This window comes from Talpa europaea, assembly GCF_964194135.1.
Source record: "Talpa europaea genome assembly, chromosome: 6".
Classification (NCBI taxonomy): Eukaryota; Metazoa; Chordata; class Mammalia; order Eulipotyphla; family Talpidae; genus Talpa; species Talpa europaea.
In genome coordinates this window covers 79,599,578-79,618,460 of record NC_140072.1, presented here as the reverse complement: position 1 = coordinate 79,618,460, position 18,883 = coordinate 79,599,578, and the positions used below count along the sequence as shown (strand labels likewise).

The following is an 18,883-nucleotide window of genomic DNA, read 5'->3' as shown; positions in this document are numbered from 1 at the left end:
GCAGTAATCAAAGCACTCCCCAAAAACAAAAGTCCAGGTCCAGATGGCTTCACAAATGAATTCTACCAAACGTTCAGCAGTGAGTTAGAGCCTATCCTACAAAAACTCTTCCAAAAAATTGAGAAAGAAGGAATTCTACCAAATACGTTCTCTGAAGCCAACATTACACTAATACCAAAACCAAACAAAGCACAAAGAAAGAAAATTACAGGCCAATCTCCTAATGAACACTGATGCAAAAATCCTCAACAAAATCCTTGCCAACAGAATCCAACAATGTATCAAAGGGATAATACACCATGATCAAGTGGGATTCATCCCAGGGGCACAAGGATGGCTCAGCATATATGAAAATTGATCAGTGTAATTCAACACATCAACAAAAAGAAAAAGAAAAACCATATGATCATATCAATAAGATGCTGAGAAAACATTCAACAAAGTCCAACATCCATTTATGATGAAAGCCCTTGAAATTCTCGGATAGAAGGAACATAACATGATAAAAGCCATATACGACAAACCGACAGCCAATATTATACTCTATGGCGAAAAGCTGAAGGCCTTTCCTTTAATATCAGTAACAAGACAAGGATGTCCTCTCTCACCACTGATCTTCAATATAATACTGGAGGTCCTAGCCAGGGCAATAAGACAAGAGAAAGACATACAAGGAATCCAAATAGGGAAAGAAGTAAAACTATTACTATTTGCAGACGATATGATAATATACATAGAGAACCCCAAAAACTCCACAGAAAAACTACTTGAAATAACCAGTTCAGTAAAGTAGCAGGATACAATATCAACACACAAAAATCAGTAGCCTTCCTATATGCAATCAATCTGAAGAAGAAATCAAGAAAACCATCCCTTTTACAATTGAAACAAAAAAAATCAAATACTTGGGAATAAACCTAACAAAAGAGGTGAAAGACCTATGCAAAGATAATTATAAAACATTGTTAAAAGAAATAGAAGACACAAAGAAATGGAAAGACATTCCCTGCTCATGGATTGGAAGAATTAACATTATTAAAATGTCCATCCTACCAAAACAATAAACAGATTCAATGCTATTCCAATAAAAATCTCAATGACATTTTTCAAAGAAATAGAAGAAATACTGATGAAATTCATACGGAACCACAAAAAAACCATGAATAGCCAAAGCCCTACTGATGAAAACAATGGAGAAAGGAGGCATCACACTTCCAAACTTCAAACTATACTGCAAAGCCATAATAATTAAAACAGTTTGGTATTGGAACAAAAACACACAGACCAATGGAACCAAATAGAGAGCCCAGAAATAAAATTACACTTATATGGACAACTGATCTTTGATAAAGGAACAAAGAACATGCAATGGAACACAGTTTATTCACTGTGTTGGGAAAACTGGACCACCACATGCAAAAAAATGAAACTAGACCACTACCTCTCATTGTGCACAAAAATCAACTCAAAATGGATAAGAGAACTGGACATAAGACCTGAAACCATAAAATATATATTAGAAAATATAGGTAAAACACTACAAGACATACATCGCAATAACATCTTTAAAAACTCATCCCCCAAAGCAAAGGTAATCAAGGAAAAGATAAACAACTGGGATTACATCAAACTGAAAAGCTTCTGTACAGCAAAACAGACATTAACCAAAACAGAGAGATAAGCCACTGATTAGGAAAAAAATCTTTGCACTCCATTCAACTGATAAGGGACTGATCACAAAGATACACAAAGAACTCACAGAGGGCTCAACAAAAACAAAATAAAACAATCCAGTCAAGAAATGGAAAGAACTTAAAAGACCTTTCTCCAAAGAGAAAATGCAAATGGCCAACAGGCATACTAAACAATGTTCAACATCCCTTATCAGGGAAATGCAAATCAAAACCACCTGGGGGGGGGAGGTGTTAGAGGATTCACCAGAGAGAGAGTGAGGAATAGAACAGGTGGAATGACTGAAATACACTGCTGAGGGGAGCAGTGGGAGAGACAGGAGAGATCTGCTGAGCAATGTGGGTCACCTTCCTGGCCGGGGATTGAACTTGTGCTGCAGTAGCTGTGGATTGCTTCATAGTGCTGATGCTTAAGCCCTTGTGCCACCAGGGAGGCCCCCACCTTATACCAGAAAGAATGGCACATATCAAAAAAACGAGCAACAACAAATGTTGGCGAGGATGTGGTGAAAAAGGAACTCTCCTACATTGCTGGTGGGAGTGCAAACTGGCCCAACCACTATGGAAAGCTGTCTGGAGGTTCCTCAGACTATTAAAAATGACCAGAAATTCCACTCCTAGGGATCTACCCAAAGGTCACAAAAACACTCATTCAAAAGACCACCTGTACACCTATGTTCATTGCAGCACTATTTACAATAGGTAAAACCTGGAAACAACCCAAATGCCTAAAAATAGATGACTGTATCAAGAAGATGTGGTATATATACACAATGGAATATTATTGTGCAATCAAATGATAAAATCATGCCTTTCGCAGCAACATGGATGTAGCTCAGTGAAATAAGCCAGAAGGAAAAAGAAAAATATCGGATGGTTTCAGTGATAGCAGGAATATAGGGGAACCAAATAAGACATCAGTGTAAAAAAATAGTAACAATACAAAACACAGCAAAGCAAAAACAGACAATTATAAATCAGAGACATACTGCAGGGGAGGAGGTGGGACAGGGATCAGAGGGAGGGAGGGAGGAGCACAGGGAATTGAGGTGATGGTGCACAGGTGTACTGGTGAAGGAAACTCTATGGGGACTACACCTGAGGGAGTGGGGGGAAACAAATATTGTTTAAAAATAACAATGATGTAAAAAAATTTTTGAAAAATTAATTAAAAAAAAAGATTAACCTCACTCAATGCTCAGATGATGATTATCATTTTTTTAAGTATCAAAGTACTTGGTAAATTATGTATATTGATTTCTTAAACATAATACTATTATACACTTAACAGACCAAAATATGGTATAAACATAACCTTTATATGCATTGGGGAAAAAAACAAAACAAAACTGTGTGACTTGTTTTATTGTGGTCTGAACCCACAGTATCCAAGGTGTGCCTGTACAGGCATATGTATTTATATATGTGTGTTTCTCATATAAGATGAAACAGTGGCATGAAACTTTACTCTTATCATGTTTGATGCACTTGGATAATTTCTATACCTTAATTTAAAAAAATGCTTGCTATCATGCCTTAAGGCGTTATATCCCGCTAGAACCTGTACTTTGGAAAATGCCCCAGATGAGCTTAAAAGCACTATTCCTGGGAAATGGGTATACGTGTCTTCAATGGCTGTGTAATTGGTTGAACAGCCCCTCCCTCACTCTGCCAAATGACTATCTGGCTTGGTAGAGAATTCTAGTTATTTCTAATAAAAAGTGGATTGTCAGGTCTAGCTTTTCTTTTTTTTAATACCATTGAAGATTTACTTTTTATATATTTTAAGTTGCATCGTGATATAATTAGATATACAAGTTATCTATTTTCCCTTCTTAGTACATAGTAAACTTTTTCACTGTGAGGACTCCTGTTTTTCTTCAATTCTGAAAAATTCTTGACTGTTACCCTTTTCTTCTCAGTTGTATGTGGGAATTTCTCATTTTATCCTCCACATTTTTAAAAAAGATTTATTTATTTATTTATGCATCTAAGAGCTGGGGTATAGGCCAGAGGTGGTGGTGGTGGTGGGGGGGGTTAGAGCATTCACCAGAGAGAGAGTGAGGAATAGAACAGGTGGACTGACTGAAATACACTGCTGAGGGGAGCAGTGGGAGAGACAGGAGAGATCTTCTGAGCCATGTGGATCATCTTCCTGGCTAGGGATTGAACTTGTGCTGCAGTTGCTGTGGATTGCTTCATAGTGCTGATGTTTAACCCCTTGTGCCACCAGGGAGGCCCCCATCCTCCATATTTTTTAATCTGCAAACTATTTTTCCCATATCGGTATCTCTTTGCATTCTGGGAGATTTCTTTAGTTTTACCTTGCAATTCTTTCTTCTAGCTACACCAAGCCCACCAATTAATATACTTTTTTTTTATTTCTATGACCCTATTTTCCACCCTATTACTTGGTTTACATCATTGTATTTTAGGAGTTATAGATTCACCTTTACAAGTGTGTTTTCACACCATAAATGACCCTTTGTTTTACTTCCTATATTTCCTAATATTTCTTTCATATGGGCCTTTTTTTCCTTTTTAATAATTCATCTTTTCCTATTTCATGAATGCTAATATTTTTATCTCTTTGGACATTTAAAACATACATAAAGTCCTTTCAATCAGATTCTACATTTACTTCTGATTCTTCAGTGGCAAATTTTCCCATTTGTTGGGACTTATACTGCCTCATTATCCTCAGTCTGTGTAAAATCATACCACTATATGGGGTTTATGCCTATGTACTTCCCTGTTAGCTGCTTTCCCCATTACTCTAGTTCTCACCTATGGTTTTCACAGCACTAAACCTGCCTATTGCTAATACAATTCCAGATCCTGATAAGTCTTGTGCACGTCCCTGTTTCTAGTCCCCTGGATTGCTCAGTGTCCACTCTTTTCCATTCATGCTTAATTTCTATTCTGTAAGGAGTAGACTACCTGGAGATAGTCCATTTCCAGATCTCAGTAGGTTTGAAACCCTTTGCTTACTTTTTAAATTTCTATTGTAATTTTTCCCCAATAGATGAAAAGTATGTGTACTAGTGATACATGTTATATGAATATTAGTTTCTATAGTCTGAAGGCAAAAATAACATGTAGTCAAAATTACTCTTTAAAAAATTCTATAGGGCCTCCCCTGGTGGCACAGTGGTTGAGCGCTGGGTTGCTAGGCTGCCCACAGCCTCCGCAGTGCCAGTTCAATCCCCAGCCACCGGCAAGGGTCCCACCAAAAAAAAAATAAATAAAAAATAAAAAAATTCTATAAACTGGTCATAACATAAAATTTTATCCAACAACTGGTTTTTTTTTTTTTTTTTCTTTTCTCCAATATTGAAAGAGACTAGGCTTGGTCAGATGTAGCTGGATTATATTTAGAGGCAATATTTAAGAAAACCAAACTTAATTTTTAAACATAAAAATTAAGTGAGAAGTTTCTTCTTTCAAAGGCCTAAAGGACTGAGCCAAATTGAGGAAGCAGCAAATGTATGCATATCACCTTATACTCCAGCTGACAAGATGGCAAAAATGAATTATAAGTTATAAAACTATGTCTCCTTGTCTCACTCATTTTCTTTTGCCTAGACCAAATAGCCAAATTTACATTAAATGTATATATAATCCAATGCAACTCTCTATATGCATACATACAAATACATGTACAAACATTATACACCCTTAAAACAGTTTTCAAAGATTTAATTGGCTTCTTGACTTCCTCACTTGTAACAAGGAAATATTACTACCTGTCTCATGGGATTTCAAGAAGATCAAACAAGAAAATGTACATAAAACACTTGTCATAGTGTCTAGTACTATTTCATAGCATTAGCTATAATGACATATGCTTATGGTACTACATCAAAAAAATACTATCTTTGGAAGAAACAATTTTCAAATTACTACAATTTTTGGCAGAGTTTTCTACTGTTAGTGCGAGGGTATATCTTTCCATTTTAGGTACTTAGTGAACAGGTTTTAAACAAATTAATACAAGGACTTCTTGACAAGTGCCCTTACATTCAGAGGATTTTTTGAAATGCCATGTTTTTCTACTCACATGTCTACGCAGCCCTCAGAACAGTCACATGAATCAGTAAACATGTTGGAAAAGTTGTTTAGATAATATGCTCGTGGCCACATCGTCTTTCTGTACTTAAACTGTGGAAGTTTTCTATTGTCAATTTCATTACAGAAAGAAATAGGCACTGATTCCACTCCATTGCTAATATCCACATCAGAAACAACTTCTTCTTTCTTTGGGTAATTCCGAGTCAACTGAACATAGGTATTGAAAGAAAAGTTATCTGTAAACAAAAAGTTACACTCTGTCTCAAGCAGGTAACGAAAAACTTCCTCCATGTTTCGTAGACTCCTTCCACAAGGGGCTTTATAACTCACGTGGAGTGCTGAAGAATGAGAGTTTGTCTTTGCATGTCTTCTTTGGAAGTGGCATTTGATTGGTAGCTGCAGAGGGTTTTCTCCGCTGAAGATTGATGGCATTTTCATCAGACAGGCACAAGAGCAATCATGATTTTGGTAACACAAACTCAAAGGTGATTCTTTGTCTCTAAAGTCTGCAACTTTATTTTCCAAATGGGAGGTTCCCTTATTTTTTGTAGATCTGTTTAAAATTAATTATTTATTAGTATCTCAAACACAGTAAAATTTCCTTTTTAAACAAAAACACTGCACATTAAGGTGTTAATTAGTTCTGATTATCTTCTTAGACAACACTAAAATATACCAGACTCTGAAATAAACATTTCATTATGTACTGCAACCATAAGGGTTATATCATGTTTATTTCCCCATCTCGACATCATTTCTTCAATTCAATGTCCAAAACAGTTGAATTCTGACACCGTAAACCTGGAATCAGTGACAGATTCCACAAATGAAAGGACCCAGTCCCATAAGATCCTCACTTCAGATGCCAAATACAAGTGCCACCCATACTTCTGACTGACCTGGAGGATCCTCGGTGTGATAAATTTCTAAAATGAGCCATAGAACTTAGGAAAGCACTTTAAATAATATTGCCAGATTATAATAAAAGAACTGAGGAACAGCCAAATGGAAGAGATATATAAGGCAAGTCTCCATGCCCTGTCCATAAACATCCTCCTCGTAATACCTCAAAGTGTTTACCAACCAGGAAGCCCTGGGAAATTGTTTAGAGAGGTTTTATGGAGGTTTCATTTCTTTCTCTCTCTCTCTCTCTCTCTCTCTTTCTCTCTTCAATCATTGACCGCTGATGATTATCTCAATCTCCAACCCTTCTCCCCTCTCTGGAAGTGGGGAAGATAGGATTATAAGTTTTGAATTTGTCATCAAGCAACCAGTCCCTTCCTGAAGCTAAACTGGTAGTCCTTACCAAGTATCACTTCATTAGTACATGAAAGACACTCATTGCTCAGGAGATTCCAAGGGTTTTCGAAGCTAAGTACCGGGGAAAAGGACAAACATAAAATGTCTTTTTATTTATCACTACCTAAGTTCAGAATTTTTTAAAAACTCTGATTACTGCTATAACTTTGTGCTATAGCACCCAGCAAATTTAGCCCATGCACTCAATAATGAGTTAAGGAAGGTTACATTTCAGGCATGCTTGGCTCAAGCTTCTTGCCTGCAAAAAACAGTAAAGGCTTGGGCCTCCCTGGTGGCGCAGCAGTTGAGCACTGGGTTGCGAAGCTGCCCTCAGCCCCTGTGGCATCGGTTTGCTCCCCGGCTGCTCCCCGGCTGCTCCCTGGTGACGCAGCGGTTGAGCACTGGGTTGCGAAGCTGCCCACAGCCCCTGCGGCATCGGTTCGATCCCCGGCTGCTCCCCGGCCACCGGAGGAGGGTCCCACATGGCGAGCAGACCCCTCCTGCCGCCCGCTGCTCCCCTCAGCAGTGTACTTCGGTCCTTCTGCCTGCTCTGCTCCCCGCTCTGGCTCTGGTGAGTTCTCTCACCCTCCACACTTCTGACTGTACCCAGTGCTTGTATAAATAAATAAAAAATAAATCTTTAAAAAAACAAAAAAACAGTAAAGGCTAGTTAAAAACTAATTCAAGAATCTTTTATGCTATTTCTCTTCAACAGCTGTACCAACTAAACTTTTTTTCTATAAATGCAATTCACCTAGCATCTTAAATATAATTTTTATACACACTACACAAAGCACTGTCCGATACAACTTTGTTCATGGAAACGTTCTGTCTGTACTGTCCAAGTAGGTAGTCTCAATTCATTTTTGAATGTGGCTAGAAAAACCAAAGAACTAAGTTTTACATTTTATTTAATGTCAGTTAATTCAGATTTAAAGGTACAGGTAGCTAGCTGCTACTATACAGAATGCACAGATACAATGTTCCTGTTCTCCAGCTATATAGTGAATCTCCCATAATATCCAGTTTACCTAAGTTCTCTACTGTTTCCAATCTCTTGCACTTACAACTCAGGATGTAATGAATAATCTTGTACCTAACAACTTTATACATGAAAAGATGTTCCTGTAGAAAATACTCCCAGAGGGCCTCCCTGGTGGTGCAGCGGTTGAGCGCTGGGTTGAGAGGCTGCCCGCGGCCTCTGCAGCGCCAGTTTGATCCCCGGCTACAGGAGGGGGGTCCCGCATGGCATGCAGACCTCTCCTGCCGCCTGCTGCTCCCCTCAGCAGTGTACTTTGGTCCTTCTGCCTGCTCTGCTCCCATCTCTGGCTCAGTGAATTCTCTCACCCTCCCGTGCTTCTGACTGTGCCCAGTGCTTGTATAAATAAATAAATAAATAAAGATTTATTTATTTACTTATAAATAAATCTTTAAAAAAAAAAAAATACTCCCAGAAACAAAAGTACAAGGTCTTACTTAATTTGACAAATTGCTATCCATGGGGCTAGCCCCTCCAGCAATTTATGAGAAAGCCTACTTTTACAGAGCCTCCTCCATCAACAGCTTTTGATACTTTTGGATTTCTGACAATCTAATACTATAATTTAGTGTTATAACTTATTTACAAATCTTTTAATGTTGGAGACATGTTTCCAATATTTCTGTTTGAACATCCTCTCCATAAATTTTTTTTTTTAGGGTTTATTTATTTATACAAGAACCGGGGTACAGGCCAGATGCGCATGAGGGTGAGAGGACGCAGCAGAGACAAAGCGGGGAAGAGAACAGGTAGACTGACGAAATACACTGCTGAGGGGAGCAGCGAGTGAGACAGGAGAGGTCTGCTGCGCCACGTGGGACCCTCGCCGGCTGGCCAGGACCGAACCCACGCTGCAGAGGCTGTGGACAGCTTCACAGTGCTGCGCTCAACCGCCTGCGCCACCAGGGGAGGCCCCTCTACATAAATTCTTAACCAAATTCTTGATTACTACCTTATGATACATTGTTTTAAGAGGAATTAAGCCAGTTGGTAAATCTACCTACCTGGATGCGTTTGCAGAAATTCAGAAAAAACTGGCAATAGCACAGCCATATTACAAGCCTTAAATACGCTGTAGTCATTAAGGTCCCTGAAAGTGGCTACAAGAAATTTTAATGATGGGGAAACCTTCTAAGACAAGCTGTAGTACTTTAAAACCTTTGCTAACAATTTGGAGTTTATAAATGACTAAAGTCTTGCAAATGTGTTTTATTTTAAGATTAAAAATTTAAAAAAAGGAATTACTAGGTCAACAGAAATATACATTAAAAGCTAACTTTATTAATAAAACATTTAAATATACATGAATGTATTTCTCTCATAAAAAAAGACTGATCTATTGGGTCCCTATGTATTTGTGAGAACTGTAAGAAAGGCACCTAATGAGCCTTTCCAAACTTCTGCATTGATAACCAAGGCATAAGGTGGTATCTCTATGATGAGCCCAGTTCCCCAATAAAGTGCCTATTAAAGTTGAAGGCTGGGGCCTCCCCGGTGGCGCAGCGGTTGAGCGCTGGGCTGCGAAGCTGCCTGCAGCCTCTGCAGCGCCGGTTCGATCCCCGGCCAGCTGGCGAGGGTCCCACATGGCGCACAGACCTCTCTTGCCGTGCCCGCTGCTCCCCTCAGCAGTGTGTTTCATCAGTCTGCCTGTTCTGCTACCCACTCTGGCTCTGGTGAATTCTCTCACCCTCCTGTGCTTCTGACTGTACCTAGTGCTTGTATAAAAAAATAAATAAATTTTTAATAAATAAATAAATAAATAAAAATAAAGTTGAAGGCTGCCTTGCCTATTATGGGGGTGATAACCAAGATGAAAATGCATACATTGTACAAAAAATGAAAAATGATGTAAAAAATATATAAAATAAAAATTAAAAAAAAAACAACAACAAAAACAACCCAAATACATGAACAACCTCACTGAAGAGGTACTGGGAAGATGCTACCTATCTTATTTTGGAAATAAGTGTGAACTATAAGAATACAGATAATGGAACTGCACACATGTACTATGTATATTATGTATGTTCTAGTACATAAAAGTTTTCCATGGAGTTAAAATTTTAATATTCCTATACATGTATCCTGGAATTGAATAAGTAAATGGGAATATGGATGGCGGCAGCCTGGTTTCTCAATGGGGGGGGTTTATATACATATGCAAAGGGGAAAGGCTAGAATGACCCATGTGCTAATAAATTAGACTAGAAGACATCAAAAATTAAGAAATAAAAAAAATAAAGTTGAAGGCTTCCAGGACAATTTACTGTTTCTTCTTGCCAGCACCTAAAGATGATCCTCTGACCATCCTTTCTTACAGTATTTAGTAAAAAATGCTTATAGCGTCAATATTTCCTCAGTCCCTCTGAGATATACATGTTTCTCCTACAAATGAGGAGTATCTTTCTCCAAGTATCTGAAAGTCATTCCTTTGAAAGGTAATTACCAGGAAGGATAGAGCCTCTGTCCTTCAGTGTACGCTGGAGATCAGAATCCTAACTTCAGTAATTGCTAACAGCACACAGAGGTGGCCTCATGGTCATTCAATTCAACTCTGCAATTTTTCACTTGGGCCCCTTCTATTCCTCCTTCCCTACGTCCTCAATCTAAAATGCCTGTCCCCTTATCACAATTCAGGAGGAGCTCAGCAATTTCTTCTGCTATCAGTAGTTACTAAACAAGTGTTTTCACCACCTAATGTTTGGCTATGTTTATCTCTGACACTTGTCACACCAAACTTTAGTAATTAAACATTTGCCTATTTGGTTTTTTTTAAAAAAAATTAATTTATGCTTACAAAAACTGTGGTACAGAACAGAGATAGGGGGTGTGTGTGTGTGAGAGAGGATTCACCAGAGACAGAGTGGGGAATAGAACAGGTGGATTTACTGAAATACACTGATGAGGGGAATAGCAGGCAAGTCAGGAGAGGTCTGCTGGGACATGTGGGTCATCTCCCTGGTCAGGATACAACTCTTGTTGCAGTGGCTGTGGATAATTTCATAGTGTTGCATCTCAACCTCTTATGCCACCAGGGAGGCCCAAACATTTGCCTATTTGTTTCATCTATTCTCCTCTCATGGCCTTGCTCACCCTAAAATATTTTAAAGCAAATTCCAGACATTACATCTACTTGAACATGGACTTTTAAAAATATACTCTCATTGACTCACCTTTACATTTCCCTGACTTGAAAATTTATTTGAATCAGAATTCAAATCCCACATATTGTATTTGACTCGGATGTCTTTAATGTCTCTTTAAACATTGTAGCAGTACCCCCTCCCTCCTCACTTTATGGTATTTATTTGTTGAAGTTGAATAAATTGTGTCATTTATCGTTATGGCATTTCCCACATTCCTGAATTTGGCAGAAGCCTTCCTTATGATACTGTTGCTTAACTTATTCCTCTATCCCTTGCATCCCCCCATAAACCATCAGTATTTTCTAGAAACTTGATTAAATGGAAATTTGACTGTTGGCTTGTGGTGGGAATTCATAGCTGATGCTATGAATATTCTACTACATCACATAAGGAGACACACAATGTTTGACTGTTCATTTACAGTGATGCTATAAGTGGGTTTGGGTGTGTTCAGTCAAATCCATCCATTTAAATCTCCTCATGCATCTTTCACTTAACAGTTTTGGCATGCACTCATGATTATTGTCTAGGACAATATTCAAATTGTAGTGGTGCCAATCCCCAATGGTTTGCTACCAATTCGCAGTAAATAAAAAACTTGAAAAGTTTAGAAGTTTTTATAGTAATTGCTATGTTTTATTGCATTTCACAAGAATACCATTTCTGATTCTTTGATGGAAATGCAAAAATAACCATCTTTTGATTCTATCATTTCTACTGCATTTTCTGTCTAGAATTCTTTTAAAAAGTAATTCTCTCGGGCCTCCCCAGTGGCTCAGCGGTTGAGCACTGGGTTGCGAAGCTGCCCGCAGCCTCTGCAGCGCCGGTTTGATCCCCGGCTGCTCCCCGGCCCCCGGAGGAGGGTCCCACATGGCCCGCAGACCTCTCCTGCCGCCCGCTGCTCCCCTCAGCAGTGTACCTCGGTCTTTCTGCCTGCTCTGCTCCCTGCAATGACTCTGGTGAATTCTCTCATCCTCCCGTGCTTCTGGCAGTACCCAGTGCTTGTATAAATAAATAAAAATAAATCTTAAAAAAAAAAAAAGGATCAAGGGGAGTTGAGCTACTGTCTCCCTTTAAAAAAAAAAAAAAGTAATTCTCTCACCAATTCTTAGGCTATTCTGAAATAGTACAGTAACAGCAAGATAAATGCTTGATTTTCCTTTATCTACTAGTATCCAGAATGCTGTGCTGTAATCTAGCAACTACCAACATGACAGATTTTTAAAAATATACTTATTTCTATATATATATATTTTTACAATGTTGTTCATTTTTGTACAATGTTTTATTTCTCCTCTCTGATATAATCCCCATAAAATTTCCACCACCAAGTCACTGTCACCATAGTGACTGACTTTTAAGTGGTATTATGAACCCACTTTTTTTTCTTAATATATTTAATAGTTAAATCAATCACAGTGATTTCTTTTGATGTTCACCAATGTGCCATTTTTGGCTCCTTTGAGTTCTGTGAAACTTGCTCCTTGTATTTGATAGTTATTTTGCATAGTCACAAGTCTAAGGGACTAATTTAATGAGAAATGACTTTTAGAGATCGCAATTATGTTGCTAGGAGGTACACACATTTTAATCAAGCTTTCCAAAAATGATAGACCAATTTTATATGCACAAGTATCTATGAATGTTGTTCTAGCAGAATCTTATTTATAAATTTTTAATTTATTTGATAGATGAAACAAAAAGTATTTTATTATCTCTTAAATTTGTTTTTCTCTACATTATAGGGAGCTTAAGCATAATTTTATGTCTACAGGTCTTTTTTTTTCCTTTGATGAACTCTCTATTTATATGCCTCATCCATTTTCCCACTGGGGGTTTGTTGGTTCCTTCATTCATTCATCAAAGATTTCTTCCATCAAAGATTTCTTGAGTGCCTGCTATATTGCCCAGGTGCTATGGTAACAATGATGAGAGTTCTATGATCTCAAGGAATTACATTCTAGGTAGAAAATGAAGTACTTAGAAAAAAAGTGTAAATAATTTTTTCAATAGACATAATAAATGGAAAGACAAGTAATCATTATTATTTTCTATTTTTTCCCCAGGGTTCTAATTTTGTAATTAATTTTTCTATGGTTTAGAAGTCCAATTTCATCTTGAATCAATTCTGATATACCACAAAAACGTAGCTTAAATTTTCTCAATGAAAAACTTCTTATTCAGTAAACTTCTTATTCAGTAAACTTCAGAGTCATTTGCTCAATAAAGAGTCCTTCTTTTGCAGTTTTGACCACTAACTTAATCATCTTCAATGTTCTTAAACAGACATTAACAAGTTCTATTTTTTGGGCTCATTCTGGTTCTTGATGTAACTATCAATTCTTATACCAACATGTTGGTTTTTTTGACTTGATTTAATTAAATAAGTTTTGCTTCAGATTGGTTTCTATGGCATCCTTTTTTCCAAATATCATTATTGATTTGTCCTACTTCAACTATGATCTTTTTTGGTTCCAGTTTTGTTTTTCTTGGGGAAGGTGAATATGAAATACTAATTTGTGACTCACAAAGCTCTCCAAATATGAAGGGATTAACTCAGATAGGTAAGTATCTGGGTTATCCTTAGGTCTTTTTGTTTTTTTTTTTTTTAAAGGTTTATTTATTTATTTGTTTGCTTGTTTGTTTATACATACAAGCACTGGGTACAGTCAGAAGGGCGGGAGGGTGAGAGAATTTACCAGCGCAGGAAGCAGAGCAGGCAGAAGGACCAAAGTACACTGCTGAGGGGAGCAGCGGGCGGCAGGAGAGGTCTGCGTGCCATGCGGGACCCTCCTCCAGTGGCCGGGGAACAGGCGGGGATCGAACCCGCGCAGCATAGGCTGCGGGCAGCTTCACAACCCAGTGCTCAATTGCTGTGCCACCGGGGAGGCCCTATCCTTAGTTCTTAAGTAATAACTAAAGTTTGTATAGTAGTTTACAGTTTACAATATACTTTAAAATAACTTTCTTATGTGTAGTTAAAAGCTCCAAATTACTCATTGCTAGAATAACATACAATTAGAACTACTGAAGAATAAATCTGACAGAAAACATGCCAGTAAATCTGTATTTTGTAATTCAGGATTTCAAGAAAGTTAAGTATTCTTCTGGTCATTAATTTAATAAAAATTAAGAGGTGTAAGGCTGATGTTACTGGGCAACATAAAGTTGGCATATTTAAGACTAGTAAACAAGAAGCACAAAGCCATGCAAAAGAAAAGTAACTTACTACAAGTCTCAGGTAAAGTAGGCTAATTTCAATCCCATTTTATGGGGGAGAAAGATTTATCTGTCTTTACTGAAATAAAACAAAAGAAAGCCTATTCTATGCATAGTGCTGTAAACCAAGTTACTGGTTCTCAAAAAAAAAATAATAAAAATGTTTGAGGTAAACAAAGGATAAGTAGGTAAATATGATTATAAGCAGGTAAGTATTTTATCTGGTGTTGTCTGTATATATTAGCCAGTTTTGGGGTAGGTGCTGAGAACAATTTGTATGTGGTCTGGGAACTGTTTTGTCATTAGACATCTTGAACTTAAGGCAGAACATGGTTTTAGAGACTGCCAAGTGATTTTCTAGCTTTTGGCAAATCCAAGGTAAAAGTCATTCTATTCTATATGACATCTGAAGGTAAACATTTTTTTTTTTTTAAAAGATTTATGTATTTATTTATTTATTTATACAAGCACTGGGTACAGTCAGAAGCGCGGGAGGGTGAGAGAATTCACCAGAGCCAGAGCGGGGAGCAGAGCAGGCAGAAGGACCGAAGTACACTGCTGAGGGGAGCAGCGGGCGGCAGGAGAGGTCTGCGCGCCATGTGGGACCCTGCTCCGGTGGCCGGGGAGCAGCCAGGGATCGAACCGGCACTGCAGAGGCCGCGGGCAGCTTCGCAACCCAGCGCTCAACCGCTGCGCCACCGGGGAGGCCCTGAAGGTAAACATTTAAAGAGAACAATGTATACTATGTTTATTTAAACAGCATAACAGACAGATTTGTTTTCTGTGCAGTCTTTTCCTTTAATCATCTTCTGAAAAATGGCCATTTGAATTTCAGTATACACAAAGCTGCTGGTTGAAGTATTCATATTGGGTTATTTATAATCTCACTAAAGAATTTATATAAAATATAAAAATATATATAATGAGGTGATATATTAGGTTATGTAGTATTTAACCATGAGAACATAAAAACCAACTGATAACAGATGGAGAGAAGTAGAGCTAAGTAATGTGGTCTCTGACCTCAAGTACTGACTTCCCAGTTCCAACTCTAGTGCCTATACAGTCTGCTGTGTTACATTTTATGTTCCTGAACTCCTATATGATTATGTATGTACATATTTAAAAGCAGTCTCCTTTGGGCATTTGTGTTCTGGTCAAGAACAACACGTGGTCTTAGAATTCTTAATTGAGAAAAAAGGAAAATCTTAAGCCTAATTAAACATGTTCCTTCACCTACAAAGATCTAGAAAGTTCAACTCAAAGTTAGGTATGATCTTATAGGCCAAGTCTCTAAGTAGAAATACAGCACAGGAATTGCAATTCAGGAAATGAAATTCTGATTATACAATCACAAGTAATCCTATGAGATGAGAGAGCAGTAAGAGAAACCAACTTAATTATCTGAGAAGCTCAAATTTTCAAAAAGAGTAAGTACAAAAGGAAAAGAGCAATCATGAATGTAACATATTGGTCTTAACATATGAGAGAAGTTATCTCAAGGCTAACTGATAATGGAGAAGAGCTCAAAAATAATTTGCCTTTGTACTGCTCTCAAACTGGAAAGATAATATAAAAATGAAAAGGAGACACTGAGGTATGTGGTAGTTAAAAAGGGGGTGTTAGAAAGCTAGTTTGAGATTTTTAAGCCCAAACAAATTAAATTTCATGGTCTTGAAAAAACCTGAAATATGTAGGAAATGGGAAAAAGCTGCCTGATTTTTTTTAAAAAGGGAAAAAGGGAATATACCAGAAAGTACAGGAAATACAGAGGTATATAATGGTGAGTCAGCCAGATTTTCTTTGGTCCTGTCCTATCCAATATTGTTTTCAGTGACAATAACAAAGACTAGAAAGCTTATTTAATATATTGATCTCAAACAATTTCTAGACCAACCAAGTATGTGGCTTTTAGTTTTTTTACTCTTTTGGCCCTTATTCCCTCATGCTCCCTCTTAACCTCAGAAACCTCATTGTGTATAAGTTCATAATTATTTTGCTCTGTCAATTCATTTGCTATGATTCCTTATTTTACTTACATATATGGAAACATACAACATCTTTATGTATATTTCTGACTTGCTTTACTCACATAATTCCTTGAGCTCCTTCTATACTGCTAAAAACGGTAACATTTTAGCAGTTGAATTAGAGATGAATTGCATTCCATTGTAAACGGAAATTTTTAAAAACAGAATTTCCAACATAGTCTAGATGGGAAAAGTACAAATTAATCTAATTTTCCTTGTGGATAAGGTTTTTAATAAGGCTTCATAATGATATAGAATGCACATAGAATGCATAATGATACAGAATGCTATAGCAGCAAATCATGATTTCTCAAACTTGTGAGAGAAATGTAATTGGGGCAATGGTAGAAGTAAGTAAATACACAGTTAACAGTACTTCCTGAAGAACAATGAAAAGAGGTATCTAATGGTGAGTAGCCAGGTTTGTCTTTGGTTCTGTTCTATCCAATATTGTTTTCAGTGATTATAATAAAGACTAGAAAGCTTATTTAATGTATTCATATGCGATGAAAAGCTACAAAGGAAAGAAAATAACAGGTAAGAGATTAAAAATTCAAGAGAATTTTGATAAGCTAGGATAATGAATTTTAAATCAAAAGGGGATGATTAACAGGAAAAACCAACTTTTGCAATTAGGGTTAAAATACCATATTCTGTATATAAAAGAACAAAACTAGGCTATTATGTCATGCTATACGCAAAAATCAACTCTAAATGGATAAAAGACTTGCATGTAAGGCCTGAAATCATAAAATACACAGAAGAAAACATAGACAAAACACTCTAATATAAGCTTCAATGATGTCTTTATGGATTCATCCCCAGCAGCAAGGAAAACAAAAGAGAACATAAACAATTGGAACTACATCAAACTAAAAAACTTCTGCACAGTGAAAGAAACCATAATTAAAACAAAGAGACATCCTACTGAATAGGAGAAAACATTTGCACACCATACATCTGACAAAGGGCTAATGGCAAAGATCTACAAAGAGCTCAAACAACTTAACAAAAAGAAAACAACCCAACCCAATTAGCAGAGGAACTAAACAGGCACTTCTCCAAAGACATACAAATGGCCACAGGCATATGAAATATTCTTCAATGTTTATCATAAGGGAAATGCAAATCAAAATCACAATGAGATACCACTCACACCAATGAGAATGGCCCATATCAAAAAGACCAGAAGCAACAAGTTCTGGAAGGCTGTGGAGAAAAAGGAATCCCTTTACATTGTTGGTAGGAATATAGACTGGTCCCATCCCTACAGAATTAAATTAAAAATGGATTGATCACACAAGCCAGCAATTCCACTTCTAGGTATTTATCCAAAGAATATAAAAACACTCATTTGAAAGGAAACCTGTACTTCCATGTTTATTTCAGCACTATTTACAATGGCCAAGCTATGGAAACATTCTACGTGCCCCCAAATAGATGAGTAGATGAGAAGATGTGGCATATATACAAAATGGAATACCTCAGTGATCAAGAAAAATAAATGTATGTTATTTGCAGCAAAATGGATGGAGCTGGTAGGGATTATGCTAAATAAAATAATCCAAAGTTAGAATGATGAATACTGGTTGGTGTCACTTATATGTGAAATATAGAGGAAAAAAACAAAGGGTTAGACAAAAACAAACTTTAAAACCAAGCTTTGAAAGCCAACCATAGAATTGAGGCATCCAGAGGAGGAAGGGGAGAGGTGAGAACTCTTGGGGAGCTAGCACAATAGACTATGGTAGTGAAGTGGGAGAGCTTATACTTCCAAAATACATAGTGATGTAAATCAATGGCACTTCAATTTAAAAAAGTTTTAAAAAATTAAAGAAAAATACAATATTTAAATATAAGATGAAGTCATTTATTTGGCAGTAATTTTTATGAAAAATGTTATTTCAGCAATTTTAAATTACTGAATTTGTTTTAAAGGCAATCAAATTTTATGTTATATTATCAGTTCAAAATTTCTAAAAAACAAATGTTTTCTGAGTTACTGATATGATTGGTTAATAATTTTAAAAGTGTGAACTCAGCTTTCTCTGAGAGCCTTTTAAAATAAGTTCATAAGTCTTTTGGGCTCAAACTGAATTAGCATTTATAATATTTGTAAATATAAATAATGTGAAAATATCTATGTGCAACTCTTGTAAATTCTTTTAGAAAGAAAAAAATTTTACATTTACAATTTTTTTTTTGGGGGGGTCAATGTAATATGTACCTAAAAGAGAAAATCAATTAAGACAATCAATTTAAGAACTTTCTTTCTGGGGGGCGTTTTTTTAAAAAAAATTCTGTTTCCCATCCTAACCACAAACACTTTCAGAAATTTCCCTTAGCTAGGGATATTAACAAATAACCTACTCCTGGACTATGAATCTT

The 18,883-nt window shown here is 36.9% G+C and overlaps 1 protein-coding gene across 1 annotated transcript in view; it reads right to left on the bottom strand.

Moving 5' to 3' along the window:
• SETDB2 (SET domain bifurcated histone lysine methyltransferase 2) overlaps positions 1-18,883 on the bottom strand; it is a gene marked incomplete at its 3' end in the record, with an annotated part of 57,419 nt that overhangs the window by 22,647 nt on the left and 15,889 nt on the right. Inside the window, exon 5 of the mRNA XM_084235716.1 lies at positions 5,752-6,315. Within this exon, the coding sequence (XP_084091842.1) occupies positions 5,752-6,315 (564 nt within the window). The remainder of the gene's footprint in view (positions 1-5,751; positions 6,316-18,883) is intronic.